At 35.1% G+C, this 19,049-nt stretch overlaps 1 protein-coding gene across 1 annotated transcript in view; it reads left to right on the top strand.

The window, feature by feature from the left end:
• Positions 1 to 19,049, top strand: part of SLC36A4 (solute carrier family 36 member 4) — an 81,291-nt gene that overhangs the window by 14,770 nt on the left and 47,472 nt on the right. Inside the window, exons 2-3 of the mRNA XM_027849404.1 lie at positions 13,239 to 13,362; positions 18,186 to 18,276. Of these exons, the coding sequence (XP_027705205.1) occupies positions 13,239 to 13,362; positions 18,186 to 18,276 (215 nt within the window). The remainder of the gene's footprint in view (positions 1 to 13,238; positions 13,363 to 18,185; positions 18,277 to 19,049) is intronic.

Genomic DNA, 19,049 nt, shown 5'->3' with positions numbered 1-19,049 from the left:
GATAGATAGATAGATAGATAGATAGATAGATAGATAGATAGATAGATGGCACAGGGTGAGTTGAAGGTGAAGCGGTGATATCTGGAGAATAAAATTGAGTGAGAAAATATTATACTTGGAGAAGGAGAAAGGGAGAAGTAGAATGAGGTAAATTATCTCAAATAAAACAGACAAGAAAAGGCTTTTACAGTGGAGGGGAAGTGGGGGAAAGTGAGAGGGAATGAGTGAATGTTATTTTCATCAGATTTGGCTTAAGGAGGGGATAACATACTCAGTTGGATATGGGAATCTTGTCTTACCCTACAGGAAAATAGGGGAGAAGGAATAAGAGAGTAGGGGAATGATAGAGGGGAGGGCAGATTGGGGGAGGGGGTAATCAAAAGCAAATACTTCTGAGGAGGGACAGGGTCAAAAGAGAGAATAGAATAAATGGGGGTCAGGATAGGACGAAGGGAAGTATAGTTAGTGTTTCACAACATGACTACTGTGGAAGTGTTTTGCATGACTACACATGTATACCCTGTATTGAGTTGCTTGCCTTCCCAAAGAGGGTGGGTAGGGAGGGAGGAAGGGAGAGAGTTTGGAACCCAGTGTTTTAAAAACAAATGTTAAATACTGTTTTCACATGCAACTGGGAAATAAGATATATAGGCAATGAGGGATAGAAATTTATCCTGCCCTATAGGAAAATAGAAGGGGAAGGGAATAAGAGAAGGGTTGGGAAAAAAGAAGGGAGGGCAGATTAGGGGAAGGGGTATTCAGAATGCACGCTGTCTTGGGGTGGAGGGAGGGATGAGAGGGGAGAAAATTTGGAACTCAAAATCTTGTGGAAGTGAATTTTGAAAACTAAAAATAAACAAATTAATAAAAAAATAAAAGAAAAAACTGACAACCACCTTCAGAAAAAAAAAAAAATAACAAATAAAAACAGCCCAGACCTCTTGGAACTAGAGGGAAAAGTGAAAATAAAATGATTCCCCACCTTCTAAAAGAAACCCCAAAATGAGAACTCCCAGGAACATCATAGCCAAAATCCAGAGGTTCCAGATAAAAGAAAAAAATACTATGAGCAGCCAAAAAAAAAAAAAAAAGTTCATGCTCCAAGAAACCATAGTCAAGATACACAAGACTTGACACCCAACATTTTCTAGGAGAAGAGAGCTTGGAATATAGTACTCGAAAGGCAAATGATAAAATCTTATAACTAAGAATAACCCATCTAGCAAAATTAAATAAAGTCATCAAAGGGGAAAAAAAGGATATTTAGTGAAATAGAGGATTTTTGGGCAGTCCTGTTGAAAAATCCAGAACTGATTCATACTTTAAAATGGAAACATAGATGATAAGAGAAACATAGAAAGGTACATACATATGATCAATTGGAAGAGACTGTTTGAGGATGAATTGTTCTTATGCTGAAAGGAGCAGAAAAAACAAGTTCCTCTCAGAGCCTTAATGTGTTTAAGGGTCATAGGCAAAGTTAAATAAAAATGTACCTGGGGGGTGGTTTTGTTCTATTTTGATAGTCTTAGGAAAAGAAGGAAATTAGATGAATAGTATATTTAACTGAGGAGAAAAGGAGGAGAAAGGAGAGGGAAATCTAGCTCACATAGTAGGCTACATGAAATACAAACATAGAAAACGGGATATGGGGAATCTCACTTTCATCTGAACTAGACAATTATGAGACTGATTTTTAATTGTATATTTTCCTCCATCCTATTCTCTTGTATATTTTTCTTCCCTTTGTCCACACTCCCATATTTTCAAAGAATAAGAAGGTAATAACAAAGTTTTCCTAACACTTGTGATTTATAAAATCTGTTAGTATTTAATTTCTTCTTTTCCATTTGCCTCATACTAGATCACTGTCATATAAATATGAATGTACAAATGAACACACTTGTATATGTGTTTTATATATACATATGTATCTATCTGCATGTGTTTGTATATATGTATAACATTGAATAGTATAGCATCTAAATATTTAAAGGAAAAATTAATTGAACTGCAAGGAGAAGTGGTAAAACTACAATGTTGGCATCTCAGTGTACTCCTTTCAGACTTGAAAAGATCTAAGAAAATGATAAAAATTAAATAAGTTAAAGACCTAAATAGACCTTTAGGAAAATTAGAGATAATAGATCTCTGGATCTCTAGTAATTATTGAATGGCAACAGAAAGTTTACACATTGCCCAATTATATATGACAGCTTTGCAAAAATTGGCTGTATTAAGACATAAAAGCCTCAGTAACAAATTAAAAAATAAAAATATTGAACATTCTTTATTGACCACAGTATAATAAAACTATATCAAGTAAAAGGCCTCTGAAGACTTAAAAATTAATTGGAAACTAAATAACTTAATAGTGAATAATTGATTGGTCAAAGACCAAATCATAGAAATAATAGGAAATTTCATCAAAGGAAATCACAAGATAACATACAAAAAATCCCCAAAAACCAAGACAAATTAGTAATTGAACATGCAAAAAAAAAAAAAAAAAACCCCAAAACTAACAAAGCAAAAATGACTTCCCCAACTAAACACCAAATTAGAAATTTTGAATATCAAAGGAGAGATTAGGAAAATTGAAAACAAAAAATGATCTAATGAATAAAACTAGGAGCTAGCTCTTTTTTTTTAAAGCCTAATAAAGAAAATAGCTAGCTACTCTGATTTTAAAAAGAATAAAAGTATATTGTTCCTTTAAAACTTAAAAAAGACTTTAAAGCACTTGAAAATGAAGTAAAACTATTGGTAAATATTTTGCCTAATTATATGCCAATCAGACTGATAACTTAGAAGAAATTGTTGAAGGCTTACCAAGATACAAATACCCAGATTAACAGAAGAAGAAATAAACAAATGAAATAACCCAATATTAGAAAAAGAAATTGACCAAGTTGTAAATGAACTCTCAAAAAAAAAAAAATCCCCAGGACCATATAGATTTGAAAGTGAATTTTATCTAGCATTCCAAGGACAATTCCAATAACACATCAGCTATAAAGATAAGAAAAGAAAGGGCTCTTCCAAACTGTTTCAATGAAACAAATAAATTCTTGGTACCAAAACCAGAGAGAGACAAAGAAAGAATACTGTAGACCAGTGTCTCTAATGAGCCAGTGAATCAAAAATATTCAACAAAATAATAGTCAATAGGCTCCAGTAATATTAGAAAGATTAAAATGACAGTACCACAAAAAATAATTATTCAGTGTCATAGAGTTAAAATATAAAAAGATTATAGAGCTAGAAAATGATAATAAAATTCATCTAGAGGAACAAAAGTTTAACAGTTTTGAGAAATGATGAAAAAATACGGAAAAAAGGGGTTAGGAATATCAGATCTCAACCTATACAATAAAGAAGCAATCATCAAAATGATTAGATATTAGTTAGAAAATAGACTGATTGGTGGAAGAGATTAGGTACACAACATACAGAAGAGGAGAAACCCCATAGTATTGTGTTCACGAAACCAAATCATCCCATCTGCTGGAATAAGGACTCACTATTTGACCCTCCTTCCCCTCCCTCCCCCCAAAAAACTGCTTAAAACTAGACAGCAGTATAGCAGAAATTAAATTTCGATCATCATCCTTTATCATATGCCAAAATAAGCTCTAAAAGGATAAATTATATAGATATAAAGAGTGACATTGTAAACAAATTAGAGGGTCAAGGAGGAAGTTAACATTTCAGATTTATGAATAGGGGAAGAGCTTATGATTGAGCAAATGGTAAAGACAATCACAGATGATGAAATGGACAATTTTTGTTAATCAGATTTAAAAGATTTTCCACAAACAGGACAAATTCAAACAGAGCAAGTATTAGAATGGATAATAAACACTGGGAAAAATCTTTATAGCTTTTTTTATAAAGGTGTCATATTCAAAATATATAAGAAAATTATTCAATTTTATAAGCACGAGAGCCATTCTCTAATGGTCAAAAGATATGAAAAGGCAGTTTTCTAAGGAACAAATCCAAGCTGTCAATAATCATGAAAAAATTCTCCTAGTAACTGATAATGAGTGAAACACAAAAGTACCTCTGAGGTTCCACATTTTACCTACCAAATTGGCAGAGAAGACAAAAAAAGGAAAAAGACAAACGTTAGAGGGACACACTAGTGCATTGTTGGTGGAACTGTGAATTGGTCTTGCCAGTCTGAAAAACATTTGAGAACCATGCCCTTAAAGGAACTAAATTGTGCTTGTCCTTTGACCTGGTAGTACCACTATTTAACCTATACCCCAGAGAGATCAAATAAAGAGGAAAAGAACCCATATGGATCCTTTTGTACAAATGTATAAAACTTATTTATAACACCTCTTTTTGTAATTTGCAGAGAACTGGAAACTGGTTCCAACTTATTGAGGAATGGCTAAACAAATTATGATACATGAATGCAATGGAATATTATTGTACCATAAGAAATTATGAAATTAGTGGTTTCATAGAAACCTGGGAAGACCTGTGTGAAGTGATACATATGAAATGGAGTTAGTAGTACCAGGAAAACAGTTTGTACAATGTCAGCAACATTAAAAAGAAAAACAAATTTAAGAGATTTGAGAACTCTGACCAGTGCAATGACTAAACATGATTCCAGAGGACTGAGATGTATGGATGGTATGTTCAAACTATCCATCTCTTGACAGTTGATGAACTTAAGGTGCCAAATAATACATAATTTCCAGACAGCCAATGTGGGAATTTGTTTTGCTTGAATTTGCAAATTTATTACAAGGGCTTTGTTTTTTCTTTTATCTTTTTCTCTAATGAAGGTGGAAGAAGAAGGGCAAGAGGGGTAGGGTAGCCAAAAAAAAAACAATAAGAAGGAATAAGAAAGAAGAAAAGGAGAAAGGAAGAAAACAAAAGATAAAGGTTCATTGAAGTGTCTTTAGAAAATTCAGAGAAGAGAACAGAAGAAAGGCTAAAAAAAGTATGAGTAAGCAGGATAGTTTTGAAAACTACAGGTTGAATTTATAAACTTAAAAGGAAAAGCAAGGAAGGTCTACATAATAGATATCTAGAGTTTCATCTGTAATTCTTTTTCTCTGCTACCATGTGTATGAGAATAACTATTTTATTTGGTATTTAAGTTCTGAATAAAATATTTCTAAATCATTAATGATGAGCAGAAAGATCAAGAAATGCATTTTTCATACTTTTTATTCACTTGTTAGAACCTTACTATTTAGACTGTACTTAAACTTTCAAGTGCCTATATATTATACAGTTTTCTCTCGGCTTGATGGACAAGACCATTTGATTTTTTTCCATGGTAATTACACAGAATTATTATCTCTGCCAAAAATAAGCTAAAAATATTTAAGGAATACAAATCTTGTTTTGATGCAAAGTCATATGCCTTAGAAGCTCTATTTTAAAATGACATAAATTTTGTTTCCTCAACAATAACCCTGAGAAAAAAAATAAAATTAATTAAGTAGGGAAAAGGAAATCAGTAGGGTGATTCTCGAGTTGAATAAAACTGTACTTCATTTAGTATTTTTCTAAGCATGAATTGAAGTTGAGTGACCTTCATCTTAAAGGCTTTCTATGGCTATATATATCTTTTGTGATGATGTCCATTAACAACAGAAACTACATTACTGACTTTCAGCTTTAATATTGTATTAATATTAAATGTCTTTTGTGATGTTTTAGGCCTTCTGGCCTTCTTATAAAACATATTAAGAATAATTTTCTCTTTTAGTGTCCATATTCTTTAAAAATATATGAAAACTTACCTTTGTTCCTAAGGAGATGATTTCTTTAGCCAATGTGATGTACAGGACCCTGTGCTTCAAATGATAGGATTGCTTGCTTCTCTGGAATGTTACGTGGTGATGACTATCTACATTGTGAGGATACAGTGTATTAGATACTTTCCAGAACACAGTGCTCAGTGCCCATAGGCAGAAAGATTAGATTTCTAATAACCATGACATTTTGGAGGAGTTGTCAGAAATGAACTGAATTAAACTAAGACTCGAAACAAATATTTATTAAGGTTCTGGGATAGGTGGCCCTTTATCTATTAAGAACTTATCTTTTACTGGTGAGAGGAGTGAGATAAAATGGCTTGATATATATAAAAGGTAAGTATAATACTAGATAGGATATGATAAGGACAATAAAGAAATACAAAATACTCTTAAGAAAATTTTAGGTTCTGCATGTTGTGGTTTATGAGTATAATGGAATACTACTGTACTATAAGAAATGATGAGCAGACAGACTTCAAAAAAACCTGGAAGGACTTACATGAACTGATGCAGAGTGAAATGAGCAGAACCAGGAGAACATTGTACACAGTAACAGCCACGTTGTGAGATGACTGACTTTGATAGAATTGTCTCTTCACAGTAATGCAAGAGTCTAAGACAACTCCAAAAGACTCACAATGGAAATTGCTATCCACACCCAAAGAAAGAACTATAAAGTCTGAATGTAGATGGAAGCATAATATTTGTTCTCCTTTTCCTTTGTTGGTTTTATTGCTTCATTCTCATGGTTCCTCCCATTAGTTTTAATTTTTCTTTACATCATTACTAATGGGAAAATACGCTTAACATGAATGTATATGTAGAGCCTATATCAGATTGCAAGCTGTCTTGGGCAGGGGAGAAGTGGGACGGGGAGAAAATTTAAAACTCAAAATCTTATGGAAGTTAATGTTAAAAACTAAAAATACATAAATTATCCAAAAAAAAAAAGGAAAATTTTAGGTTCTAAGAAAACAATTTTATTAGAGGGGCTACATTCAAGGATGGTTTCACTGAGCTGATGGCACACCTGAGTTGAGCCTTGAAGGAAGGGTAATACAAGTTGTAGGAAGCAGAGAGATGAGAAAGAAGAAGTGTCTTCCAGGAATGGGGGACAGCCTTTACAAATACATGGAGGTAGGAGACAGTATATTGACTTTGGGGAACAGTCCAGTTTAGCCTGGAAAGTAGGATGTATGAGAGGAAGATGTGGAATAAAACTGGACTGTAAAATGAACACAAGTTCTAGAGTTATTTAGACCAGACATCATAAATTCCAAAGTTAGGCTTCCAAAAGCCTCATGTCTAGTCAAGTCATCTATGACCATGTGAATCACAGCTTAACTCCTCAAGGCACTATTTACACTTCAAATTTAAACTAATGGTTTAGAGTAGTCAGTTCATCAAAATGACATAATGTTCCCTGTTAGTCTTTGGAACTATTGAATAAGCAATTTCCCATATCAATCTCAACATATATTTGATACATTAAGAACTTCTTAGGAAGAGGTATCCATTAGTTATATCAACCAGTAAGTTAAGGACTTAATTGGCAACATGAAGAAGTCTAATAATATCCTGATGAGCATTTTCACACTTTTTACTGTAATACTGAGTGTATGTGTGTTATAAATGCAAAAAATTTAGCTTTCTGAAAAGCTTGTATAAGGCATTATTTTATTTTTTTAAATTAATTTATTTATTTTTAGTTTTCAGCATTCACCTCCACAAGATCTTGAGTTCCAGATCTTCTCCTCATCTCATTCCTCCCCCAACCCCAAGACATTGTGCACTTTGAATTCCCCTTCTCCCAATCTGTCCTCCTTTCTATCCCCGTCCCCCCTTCTCCCATCCCCTTCCCCTCTATTTTCCTATAGGGCGGGATAGATTTCTATACTCCATTGCCTGTATATCTTATTTCCCAGTTGCATGTGAAAACAATTTTTAACATTTGTTTTTAAAACTTTAGGTTCCAAATTCTCTTCTTTCCTCCCTCCCCCCTCCATTGAGATGGCAAGCAACTAGATACGGGTTATACATGTGTATGTAGTCATGCAAAACACTTCCATAGTAGTCATGTTGTGAAAAACTAACTATATTTCCCTTCATCCTATCCCACCCCCCTGTTTATTCTATTCCCTCTTTTGACCCTGTCCCTCTTCAGAAGTGTTTGCTTCTGATTACCCCCTCACCCAATCTGCCCTCCCTTCTATCATCCCCCCTGCTCTCTTATCCCCTTCTCCCTCTATTTTCCTATAGGGTAAGATAAATTTCCATACCCAATTGAGTGTGTATGGTATTCCCTCCTAAAGCCAAATCTGATGAGAATAAGAATCACTCATTCCCTCTCACCTTTCCCCGTTTCCCCTCCACTGTAAAAGCTTTTTCTTGTCTGTTTTATGTAAGATAATTTACCCCATTCTACCTCTCCCTTTCACCTTCTCCCAGTATAATCCTCTCTTACCCAATTTTATTCTCCAGATATCACCCCTACATCTCCAACTCACCCTGTGCTCTCTATCCATTTATCTATCTATCTAATTATCTATCTATATACATACATATAATTTTTTTCCCTCCAATTACCCTAATACTGACAAAGGTTATGTAAGACATTATTGCTAGCAACTTTTTTTTTTCAAATTAACTCCATAAAAAAAACTGAGAATCACAAAATCCTTCAGTTGTTATGAAACTTGGAGATATTATAAATTCTACCAACTCCTATTATGGGTGAGACCCAAAAAGAGTAAATACTTAATAAATTCTGATGGCTCTCTGTAGCCTCTAGGATCAAATATAAACTTTTGTTGAACTTTGAACAACCTTCATAAACAGGCCCCAACCTACCTTTCTAACCTTATTATATTATTACCCTTCCTATACACTGTAGTCCAGCCAAACCGACTTTCTTGCTGTCTTACACATGATACTTCATCTTCCTTTACACCTTTGTCCTGACTATTCCCTGTGCCTTGAATCTCACCATCTTTTAGAATCACTTATTTCCTTCAAATCAATGTTCAAATAACATTTTATAGAGCAAATCTTGCCAGGTCCTCCCTCTAGATGCTAGAGCCATCTTCCTCCTAAAATTATCTTATTATGTATGAATGTATATATACATATATACATTTATATACACCTGTGTAAAAATACACATTTATCTTTTGTATGTCTGTCTTCTGAGCTTCAGTTCTATATTTCCAACTAGGTATTTCAGATTTGATGTCCTGTAGACATCTTAAACTCAACTTGTCCAAAACTGAACGTATTTTCTTTCTCCACAAACCCTTTCCTCTTCCAAACGTCCTTATTTCTGTTGAAAGTACCATCATCCTTCTAGTTTCAAAGTTTTGTGATGTTAACATTATCCTTAACTTCTCACTTTCCCTCACTCCACACATCTAATTATTTGACAAGCTTGCTATTTCTATCTTCACAACATTGTAGCCCTTCTCTCTACTCATACAACTATCACCTCAGTTCAGGCTGTTATCACCCCTCGCCTAGATTATTGCAGCAGCTTCCCTCCTTCAAGTCTCTCACAACTCCAGTCCACTCTATATATTGCTGCCAAAGTAATTTTCCTTAAACACAGAGCTAATGGTGTGACTCATCTACTTTGTCTACTCCCACTGACTTTCTATTGCCTCTAGAGATCAACTGTAAACTTTTCTGTTTAGCTTTTAGAGCTTTTCACAATCTGGACCCAACCTCTTGCCAACTTATTATACATTACTTCCCCTCCAGCATTCTGCACTCCAGTTAAACTGACCTCTCTGTTCCTCACACACTAAATTCTGTCTCCTACCTTCATGCCTTAATACTTTGTCCTTCGTGGCTGGAATGCAGTGCATTACCTCTTTTACATAAGAGTTTTCTCTTTAAAATGGAGCCGTTCCTGATTCCCACAGTTGCTAGTACCCTCACTCCCAAATTATCTCATATTTACTTTGTATTTATTCACTTTGTATTTCTGTTATATATATTTAAATATGTCCTCATTGTTTTATACATTATCACGTAAGTTCCTTGTGAGTAATGATTGTTGCATTCTTTGTACTGTATCCCCAGTGCTAATCCCTAGCACATTGCTTGGCATACAGTAGGCATTTAATGAATACTTGTTGGTTGATTGCTTGGTTAAGTATTATCGTTTATATTATCTGAAGATAATACTTATGATTGTTGTTATTATTATCATTATTAATCTCTAAGTAAAGAAACAAGTTATTTTGAGTGTACCAGAAAAGCAGTGTTGTGTTGTGGGGGCGGGGGGTAGGAGTTCATTTACACCACATAATGCAAATATAGTACTAGGTCAGAATAGTGAGATAGTTCTATTATATCAACCCTTTTCTTCCTTCTCTTTCCCTTATTTCTCTCCTTTCTTATGCATTAGGCATATGAAGGACTTGGAAAGGGGTCACAGAAAAATGACCCAAAAAGGAAAAGGAAAGGAATTTGTTTTTTAGAAAAACCTCACTAATTTGTGATAATTTACATTTAAACTTTTCCTTTGTACTTTTCCATAAGAGGACTTATCAATCAAAAATAGAAACTATTTGAAAAATATTAGTTAAAACTACTTTTTAAAAGCCTAATATTGAATGTCACATACCTTAGAACTATATTCTCCATCTACTAGGCTTTGGACTGCTGTTGGTCAGGGTCAAATTGAAAATTTTTACTACTATAGGTCCTTTTAAAACTGGTTTCTTCTTCAACTCCTCCATCCCCACTTTCCCAAAGTCTGCATTAATGGAATATTATATAGAGCAGTGAAGGATGGGGATACACACACACACACACACACACACACACACACACAATTTTTGGAATGATTATTTACTTACAATTGCTTGTGCTGTTTCTGTGAGGAGAGTACAATAGACAGCAAGCTAGATACAAGAAAACTTCCAAAAGTTTAATTTATGAAAATTCAAATATACCTTCTTTAGAAGTCTTTAGAAATAGGTTTGACATTCATACTTCTATTGTTTTGGGGTACTCCTGCCTGATTCTTGTTTGATGATTTCTTTAGGTTTCTTGTTCAATCAATAAACAGAGAGTATTTATGGGATTATAATGCAATAAGTGAAACAATTCTTGTGTGATGTGTGGCACCAAGCTAAGGGGAAAGTTCAGTTAAGAAAGCTCAGAGACATAGGCGTGAGAGCACAAAATCGCAGTGGAGGTGATGTAATGTTGGAGGTTGGAGTATAGGCAGTGTGGTGAAGAGCTGTCTGGGAAATAGTGTGGAAGCCTAGCAAGTTAACATGAAAGCTCATGCATAAATAAACCCTAATTAACCTTATTTTAAATGTAATAAAACTGGACAAAGAGTGGTAAAATAGATTGTTTAGTGTCAAAGCAGCAAATTATTTTGCTTACATCTATAGCTTATGCTCTCAGTTCTAATCCAAATTCCTACTCCCACTTTAAGTTGGATCCCCAGAACTTGGCTGGTAGGTCTCCTTGGGATTTTGGGAGTACTCTTGAGGGATTGGAAATGTCTTTCTAATGCTCTAGCTTACAAACCCTTACCAGTAAACTTCCCACCATAATTATTAAGAATCAATTTAGTATACCATTACTAGGTCTGTATCCCAAAGAGATCATAAAAAAAAAGAGAAAAGGACCATTTGTACAAACATATTTATAGCAGCTCTTTTTGTGATGGCAAAGAATTGGAAATTGTGGGGATGTCACAAATTGGGGAATGGGAAATTGGGGAATGGCTGAACAAGTTGTGGTATATGAATGTATTGGAATACTGTTGTGCAATAAGAAATGATGAGTGTTGGTGGATTTCAGAAAAACCTGGAAAAACTTACATGAATTGATGCTGAGTGAAATGAGCAGAACCATACAGAGCAACAGCAACCTTGTGCAATGATCAATTATGATAGACTTAACTCTTCTCAGCAATATGATGATCTTAGACAATTCTAAAAGACTCGTGATGGAAAATGCTGTCTACATCGAGAGAAAGAACTATGGAGTCTGAATGCAGATCGAAGCATGCTATTTTCACTTTTTGTTTGTTTTTTTCTTCTTATGTTTTTTCCCTTTTGTTCTGATTCTTCTTTCACAACATAACTAATGTGGAAATATGTTTAACATGATTGTACATGTGTAACCTATATCAGACTGTTTGCTGTCTTTGGGATGGGGGAGGGAAGGGAGAAAGGGAGGGAGAAAAATTTGGAACTCAAAATCTTACAAAAATTAATATTAAAAACTATCTTTATATGTGATTGGAAAAAATAAAATACTATTAAATGTGAAAAAAAAGAAAAGAAAAAAGGAGAGAAAAAGAATCAATTTAGTCAGCCAACCTTTAGTAATTTTTAGAAAGAAGTATTTACTGAAGTGGTACAGTTAGAGCAGTTGGTACAAAATAGCCCCCACCCCAACCCTGCCACACTGTATTATCAGTATGTATAGAAACAAGAGGAAAGTAAGCCCAAGCTTAGAGAACACATGTAATAAAGGAATAATTCACAGCTCTTGGTTGCTGGGAGTTCTTTTCTCCCCTTTATGAGGTGTTCAGTAAGTTCCTTTAGACACGATGTCACTTCTTTGCTGTATTCTTTGTGGAGATGTGAATCTACATTCATCATATCTTTTACTCCTGATGAAGTTATAACTGTCAATGCTGCTAGAATGTGGATGGGAAGATGGGAAGACCTCTAGTTCATGAGTTGCTCCTCATTTCATTGGGGAAGGGAAAGGATATTAAGGCAAGGCAAAAGTACTCTTTTCCCCCAAATGACTTGGGTTGGCATTATGGGCTGGAGAGTTACCTGGAATGCTATCTCCACGTTTTCCATTCATTGGAATCTCTATTTCCACCAGAACTTGGGTTCTGAACTGGTCTTCAAATTCCTCGACCATTCACAAGGCATGATCAACTTTCCTTAGCAAATCTGCATACTCTTCTTTTGAACATTACTAGTTTTTGATTGATTGGTTGTTTGGTTGAGACTTTCTCTCATCTCACTAAAGTATCAGAGCATCTTAACATTTACTTTAAGTGGGATGGGTGACTTAATTTACTCAACCAACCCCATTCTTACACATATTTAAAGATTTTATTTGATTACTTTTAACCTAATAAACTCATTCCAACAAATAACCCCCATTCTACCCCAAAGTATGTTTCCTACAAGAAGTAAGCAAAACTACTTTAAAAATGGTTGCAACTGATGGTACATGTTGCTTTCTATTTGGGGGGCATAATATTTGTTAAAAAAGGGTGTGTCCTTTAACTTGAATAAACTGGTTTCTAGTTTGTTTGTTTTTTTTGAAATTTTATGTGACCCTAGCGATTTGGAAAATTACTAAAACAAGTAGAATTAGAATTTAGGTTTCCTAATGTTCATACTAAGCTTACAGATGTTCATTCTGTTGCTAAAATACTTTGTTTTTGTTTCATAGATATGGAAGTAATGAAGCCTTTGATAGATGAACAAAATTTAGATGGTACATCTGATGAGGACCACGAACATGAACTATTGCCTGTTCAGAAACATTACCAAATTGATAGTCAAGATGGCATTTCGTAAGTATAGTATTTTAAAGACCTTTCTTTGTATTTTACTTACTATTATCTTTATACTTTTAAACTGATTTGGAGAATTCTTTAAATAGAATTAATGATTGAGCAAATCATAGCAGTTAAATTTATTTTAGGAAAGTGATTAAAGTATCTTAAAATGAGCTGTAAATTTCTACCATTTTTATTGATAAATGTGGTTTTGCCACATCAGACAAGCCTACAAAGCACACAAAAATGATCAAAACATATTCCCTGAAAACATTTTAGCAAAATGGCATAAAGAAGTGAATTTGACTTATTCAGTCTTAGACTTTAATAATTTACTGTTTGTTAAAAGAAAAGAAAGGTGTGCTTTAACTTTAAAAAGGTTGTACTGAGTCCATTGTAGCTGACCCACAGGAGTTTTGTTTCAGTTTAATGTTGTCCTTTTATATATAGGTGTAATTGGTGTGTAAATTTTTTGGATCTCTTTCTTCACTCTGCGTTACTTCATGAGTCCCACATTTCTTTGAATTTTTCAATTCTTTTTGCTCACCATTCTTTACATGCCATAATTTAAGTCAGTAACCCAGTCTTTTTTCTAACTTTTTGTTACAAATTACTTAAACTGTACAATTATTTTTTTAAAAATCATTGTTGCTAAAAGTTTTAATTTCTGTGATTTTCCTAATGCTTGGTAATATTTATCCTTTCTTGGTTAAGAGAATAAATTCTCTTTTTTCCTGGCATCCCCTGCCATTCTTTCACATAGGTCATACCTTCTCTGTTATCCTCCCATTACACTGATCCTGGAGAGAGAGTCGGAACATCCCTTATCATTGCCACTTCCAGACTCTCCCTTTGCCTCCATCACTTAGCATCCTCTCCTTCTTTCCTCACTCTTTCACCACATACAGTTCATGGTGGCTGCTATCTACTCCAGGTCCCTGGTCATTCTCAAATAGCATTCCCTGTCCCATCTCCCCCTTCTTAAGGAGTTTAGTACTTGACTCATAGTCTTCCTCTCCTCTTAGGGAACTTCAGCATTCACATTGATGCTTCTTCAAACTCCCTAGCATCTCACTTCTTCTTCTTCTTTTTCTTTTTTGCTAGACAATGCGGTTAAGTGACTTGCCCAGGGTCACACAGCTAGTAAGTGTTATGTGTCTGAGTCCGGATTTGAACTCAGGTTCTCCTGAATCCAGGGCTGGTGCTCTATCCGCTGCGCCACCGAGCTGCCCCGGGCATGTCACTTCTCGAGTCTTCTCAGTTCCCATTAACTACTCCTTCACTCCACCTTAGCCACACGTAGGGATTGTCATACCCTGAATTTGGCTGTTACCTATCTGTGTTCCACTGGGTACCCTACAGATTTATGTAATCTATTAAAAAAAGACTATTCTTTTTCTCCTCCTTAAACTGTTCCCTGTATCATTCCCTAGGAATGCTATTCCAAACCTCTACTGTTCTACACCTCTCATTCCTCCCACCCTTTCTTGATAATCTTTTGTTGTTGTTCAGTCGTTTCTGTCTTATCTGAGTGGTTTGTCAGTTCCTTCTCCCCCTCATTTTGTAGATGAGGAAACTGGGGCAAATAGGGTTAAGTGACGTGCCTGGGGTTACAGTTATCAAGTGTCTGAGGCCAGATTTGAACTCAGGAATATGAGACATCTTGATTCTAGGCACAGCACTCTATCCACTGTGCCACGTAACCCCCCCCATAATCTTATCTTTTACTAAAGAGAGAAAATTAAGTCCATTTACTATAAGTTCCTTCTTTTCTCTTAATTATCTCCAAGGCCTTTGTCATCATATACTATTCTCTACTCTTTTCCTCCAGTCTCTGAAAAAAATGTGGCCCATCTCCTCAAAGCCAACATCTCTACTGTCCTCCCTTGTCTTCTACAGAGAGTTGCCTCCTCAATCAAAATACCCCTGCAATCTTCACTTTTTCCTTATCTACACATTCTTTTACTACTTCCTTAAAACATTTACAAAGTTCCCTGAACTTTAGAAAAGAAAAACAAACACAAAAAAACCTTCTAGCTGTCATTCTAAATCTATTACCTTTCTTAGCCAAACACTTACAAAAATGTCAGTCCTTGTTTCCTCCACTTCTTTTATCTCACACCTCAACAATTTGTAGTCTGGCTTCTTACTGCATCATTTAAGTGATTACTCTTTGATATCTTAATTGCCACATCTGATGCCCTTTTCTCAGTCCGCATCCTTCTTGACTCCTTTGTTATATTTGCTACTGTTCTTCTTCTGGATACTTTCACGTCTGGGTTTTTCTGAACTGTTTTCTCTTGTTTCCTTTTATACCTCCCTGATCACTCTTTCTTCGTCTTCTTTGCTTGGCTCATTATGCATATCCTGCCTTCCCACTGTTGCTATGTGCTCCAAGACTCTTCCCTTGGATCATCTTCTCTTCCTCTCTGTATTCTTTTTTTGGTAATCTTATTGGCTCCTATGAGTTTAAGTATTATGATGATTCAGATAACTCCCAGATGTGTATATCCAGCCCCAGGTTCTCTCCTCAGCTCCAGTTCCACATCACCAACTGCCTATTAGACATTTCAAATTAAATCCCCTGGACATATCTAAAATCCAACCCGGGCAAGTAAAGTGTCATCTTCCAAAAGGACAATTCTGACCATGTTACCCCCCACCCCTTCCTCACCTTAACTCCTCTGGCTTCCTTTCACTTCTAGGATCAAATATGAAATCCTTTGTTTGTCTTTTAAAGCCCTTTATAACTTGCTGTCTTTCATCTTTCCAGTCTTCTTACCCCGTAAACTTCATTATATACTCAGAAATCTAGTGACTTGCTTCCCTGCTGATCCTCAAACAAGATATTCCATCTCCTAACTCCAGGCATTTTCACTTTCTTTCCCTTGTAGCTGGAAATCTGTCTCTTTATCTCTGCTTCCTGGCTTCCCTGGCTTCCTTTGAGTCCCACCTTCTACAAGAAGCCTTTCCCATTCTCTCTTAATTCCAGTGCCTTCACTCTGTTGGTTATTTCCACTTTATCCTGTCTATAATTTATTTGTACAGAGTCGTTTGCATGTTGTCTCCCCCAGTAGACCGTGAGTGCTTTGAGAACAGGAACTTTCTTTTGCCTTTCTTTGTATTACTGTCTGGCACATAGTAGGTGCTTAATAAATATTTATTGGCTGACTAACATATCATCTCCTCTGATTGAATGTGATTTCCTCGAGAACAAGTGAAATACTGCAGAAGGAGCGCTGCTTCTGGAATCAGAGGACCTGAGTTCAAATCCTGCCTCTAATTCTTACTTCCTGCTTGATGTAGGATATGTCATTTAATTTCCCTGAGCCTGTTTCTTCATCTGTAAAATGAGGGAGGTCAGATCATATGGTCTCTGTGATTCCTTATAACTCTTAATTTGTGAGCCCAAAGAGATGAGGAAAAGATAGTTTTTATTCATTTTTGGCCTTTGTATCCCCAGTGCCTAGTCCAGGCACAGGGCTTGGCACATAGTAGGTTCTTATGTACTCATTGATTGACTGATTGGTTAACTGGAAACCTTTCTTTGAAATGGTCTCTGGACAATTCCACACAGTGAAAATCTGCTCAAACTACTATTATCTCTGTTGTAACTAGTCTTTCAGCTTTTTTATTTGCCTAATTTTTGTTAAAATCTTCTAAGAGAATCATATATCAAGTATGTTTAATATAGTGAAAATGCAGACAATGTTCAGTAGCCTGAGCATACACTTCTTTAAAGTCTTTTGCAAATCAAAGTACTCTATCTTCATCTTATAGATATCTTACACATATAGAATAAATATCGTGCAGTAGTATGACATAAAAAAAAATATCAGTTTAAAAACAGAATGATTGAAAAAAAACTAAAACAAAACATTTGGAAATAGTTGAAATATTACTTGGGATAAGCAAATGTGTTGCAAAGTTGGTAATGCCAGGGTAAGAAAGGAAAAATTTCAGATTCAAGACTGAAGTCAGGGGGCAATTCTTTTAATTTTACAAGTTTTCAGAGTGGTTGTATTATTCCAAGAATCACAATCTGAATTTTCAGTACTGTTGTTTATATTGTCCATACTATTTTTGTATTTTTATTAACTTTCTTAAGCTAGCTTATGCATGGAAAAAAGATGGTACCTTGTTTTTATGCTGGGCTTTTTACTTTTGTTAAAAATGTTACTTGGAGTTATTTCTGTCTCCCATTAATATCAAGCATAATGTTGGAACAAGGCTTAATGATTTTAAAATTAGAATATAATGTTCTGAAGCAGCTAGGGGGCATAGAGGACAGAGTGCTAGACTTGGAGTAAGAAAACCTGAATTTATATCCTTCCTTAGACATTTACTATCTGTGTGACCCTGAGTAAAGTACTAACATTTCTTATTTTCAGCTTACATATTTATAAAATGACTGTAATAATAGCACCTACTTTACAGAGGTGTTGTGAGAATCAAATGAGATTACAGATGTAAAGTGATTTGCAAATTGTCAAAGTACCATAGGAATGCTAGGATATGGGTTTTATTGATCCCTTTAATAAAATTTCATTAAAACATGAAAATGTTGATGTCTTGATTATTGGAGATTCCTGTCTACCAAAAAAAAAAGGTGGGGTGGGGGGCAGCTAGGTGGTGCAGTGGATAGCACACTACTCCTGGAGTCAGGAGGACTTGAGTTCAAATATGACCTCAGACACTTACTCACTGGGAGAGCAAGTCACTTGACCTCGATTATCTCTTCCCACCCCATCCCACCCTCTGCCAAAAAAAAAAAGATTCTATGATCTATTAGCTTTTTTGATTTTGAGTATTTAAATCTTGTAATTTTCACTTTTCAGATTTATACAAACCCTTATGCACCTGCTTAAAGGAAATATTGGAACTGGCCTTCTAGGACTCCCACTGGCAATAAAAAATGCCGGTATTGTGGTAAGACTTTTTTTGTAGTGGCAAGTTAAGATACATTGAATGATCTAAATGATAAACAAAAAATTGTCAGAGAATAGTGTCCAGGCTAGTAATATCAGATGTTTTTGGTCAGATGCATTTTCGCCAGTTAAAAGTCAGTTTTGATGCAATATTGTATTTCACTAAAATTATGGAAACTATAAATAATAATGCAAGCTGTGAAAATAGTTTTTAATATTTCTTATTAATATTTAATATTTCTTTGTCATTGGATGTTTACTTCTGGTATTATAGTGCCTTGCATAAAGCAGACCATAATTGTGGAACTGAACTGAAGTTAACACTGAACATGTTTAAAAAAGTGATAAGTTTTCAAAGTATGCTTGTAACACAGTTTAGATTCCGTAAGGCTGAACAGTTTGCCCATCATTTTTGGTTATCAGTATTGATCTGCAGCTGGCATGGTAGACATACACCTTGCTTGTGCTACTAACTTTGGGACAGTCAGATTGTGAGAGCAAGTATATGTTATCAGGAAATGTGTACTACCAGTCTTTTGTCACCTGTTGCTATTGCAAGCAACATATAAAAGGGATATGAGCATTCCCTTAGATCAAGGGTGGGAAACTTAGAGCTTTGAGGCCACATGTGTCCTTCTAGGTCTTTGAGTGCAGCCTTTTGACTAAGTCCAAGTTTTATAGAACAAATTCTTTTATTAAGGGGATTTGTTTTGTGAAGTTTGCATTCAGCCACAGTTGAGGACCTAGAGGGCCACTTGTGGCCTCAAGGCCGCA

The sequence above is a fragment of the Vombatus ursinus genome, unplaced genomic scaffold, assembly GCF_900497805.2.
Source record: "Vombatus ursinus unplaced genomic scaffold, bare-nosed wombat genome assembly UNPS02007344.1, whole genome shotgun sequence".
Taxonomy (NCBI): domain Eukaryota; kingdom Metazoa; phylum Chordata; class Mammalia; order Diprotodontia; family Vombatidae; genus Vombatus; species Vombatus ursinus.
Note: the sequence above shows the minus strand (reverse complement) of the source record. Positions and strands in the feature narration are given on the sequence as shown.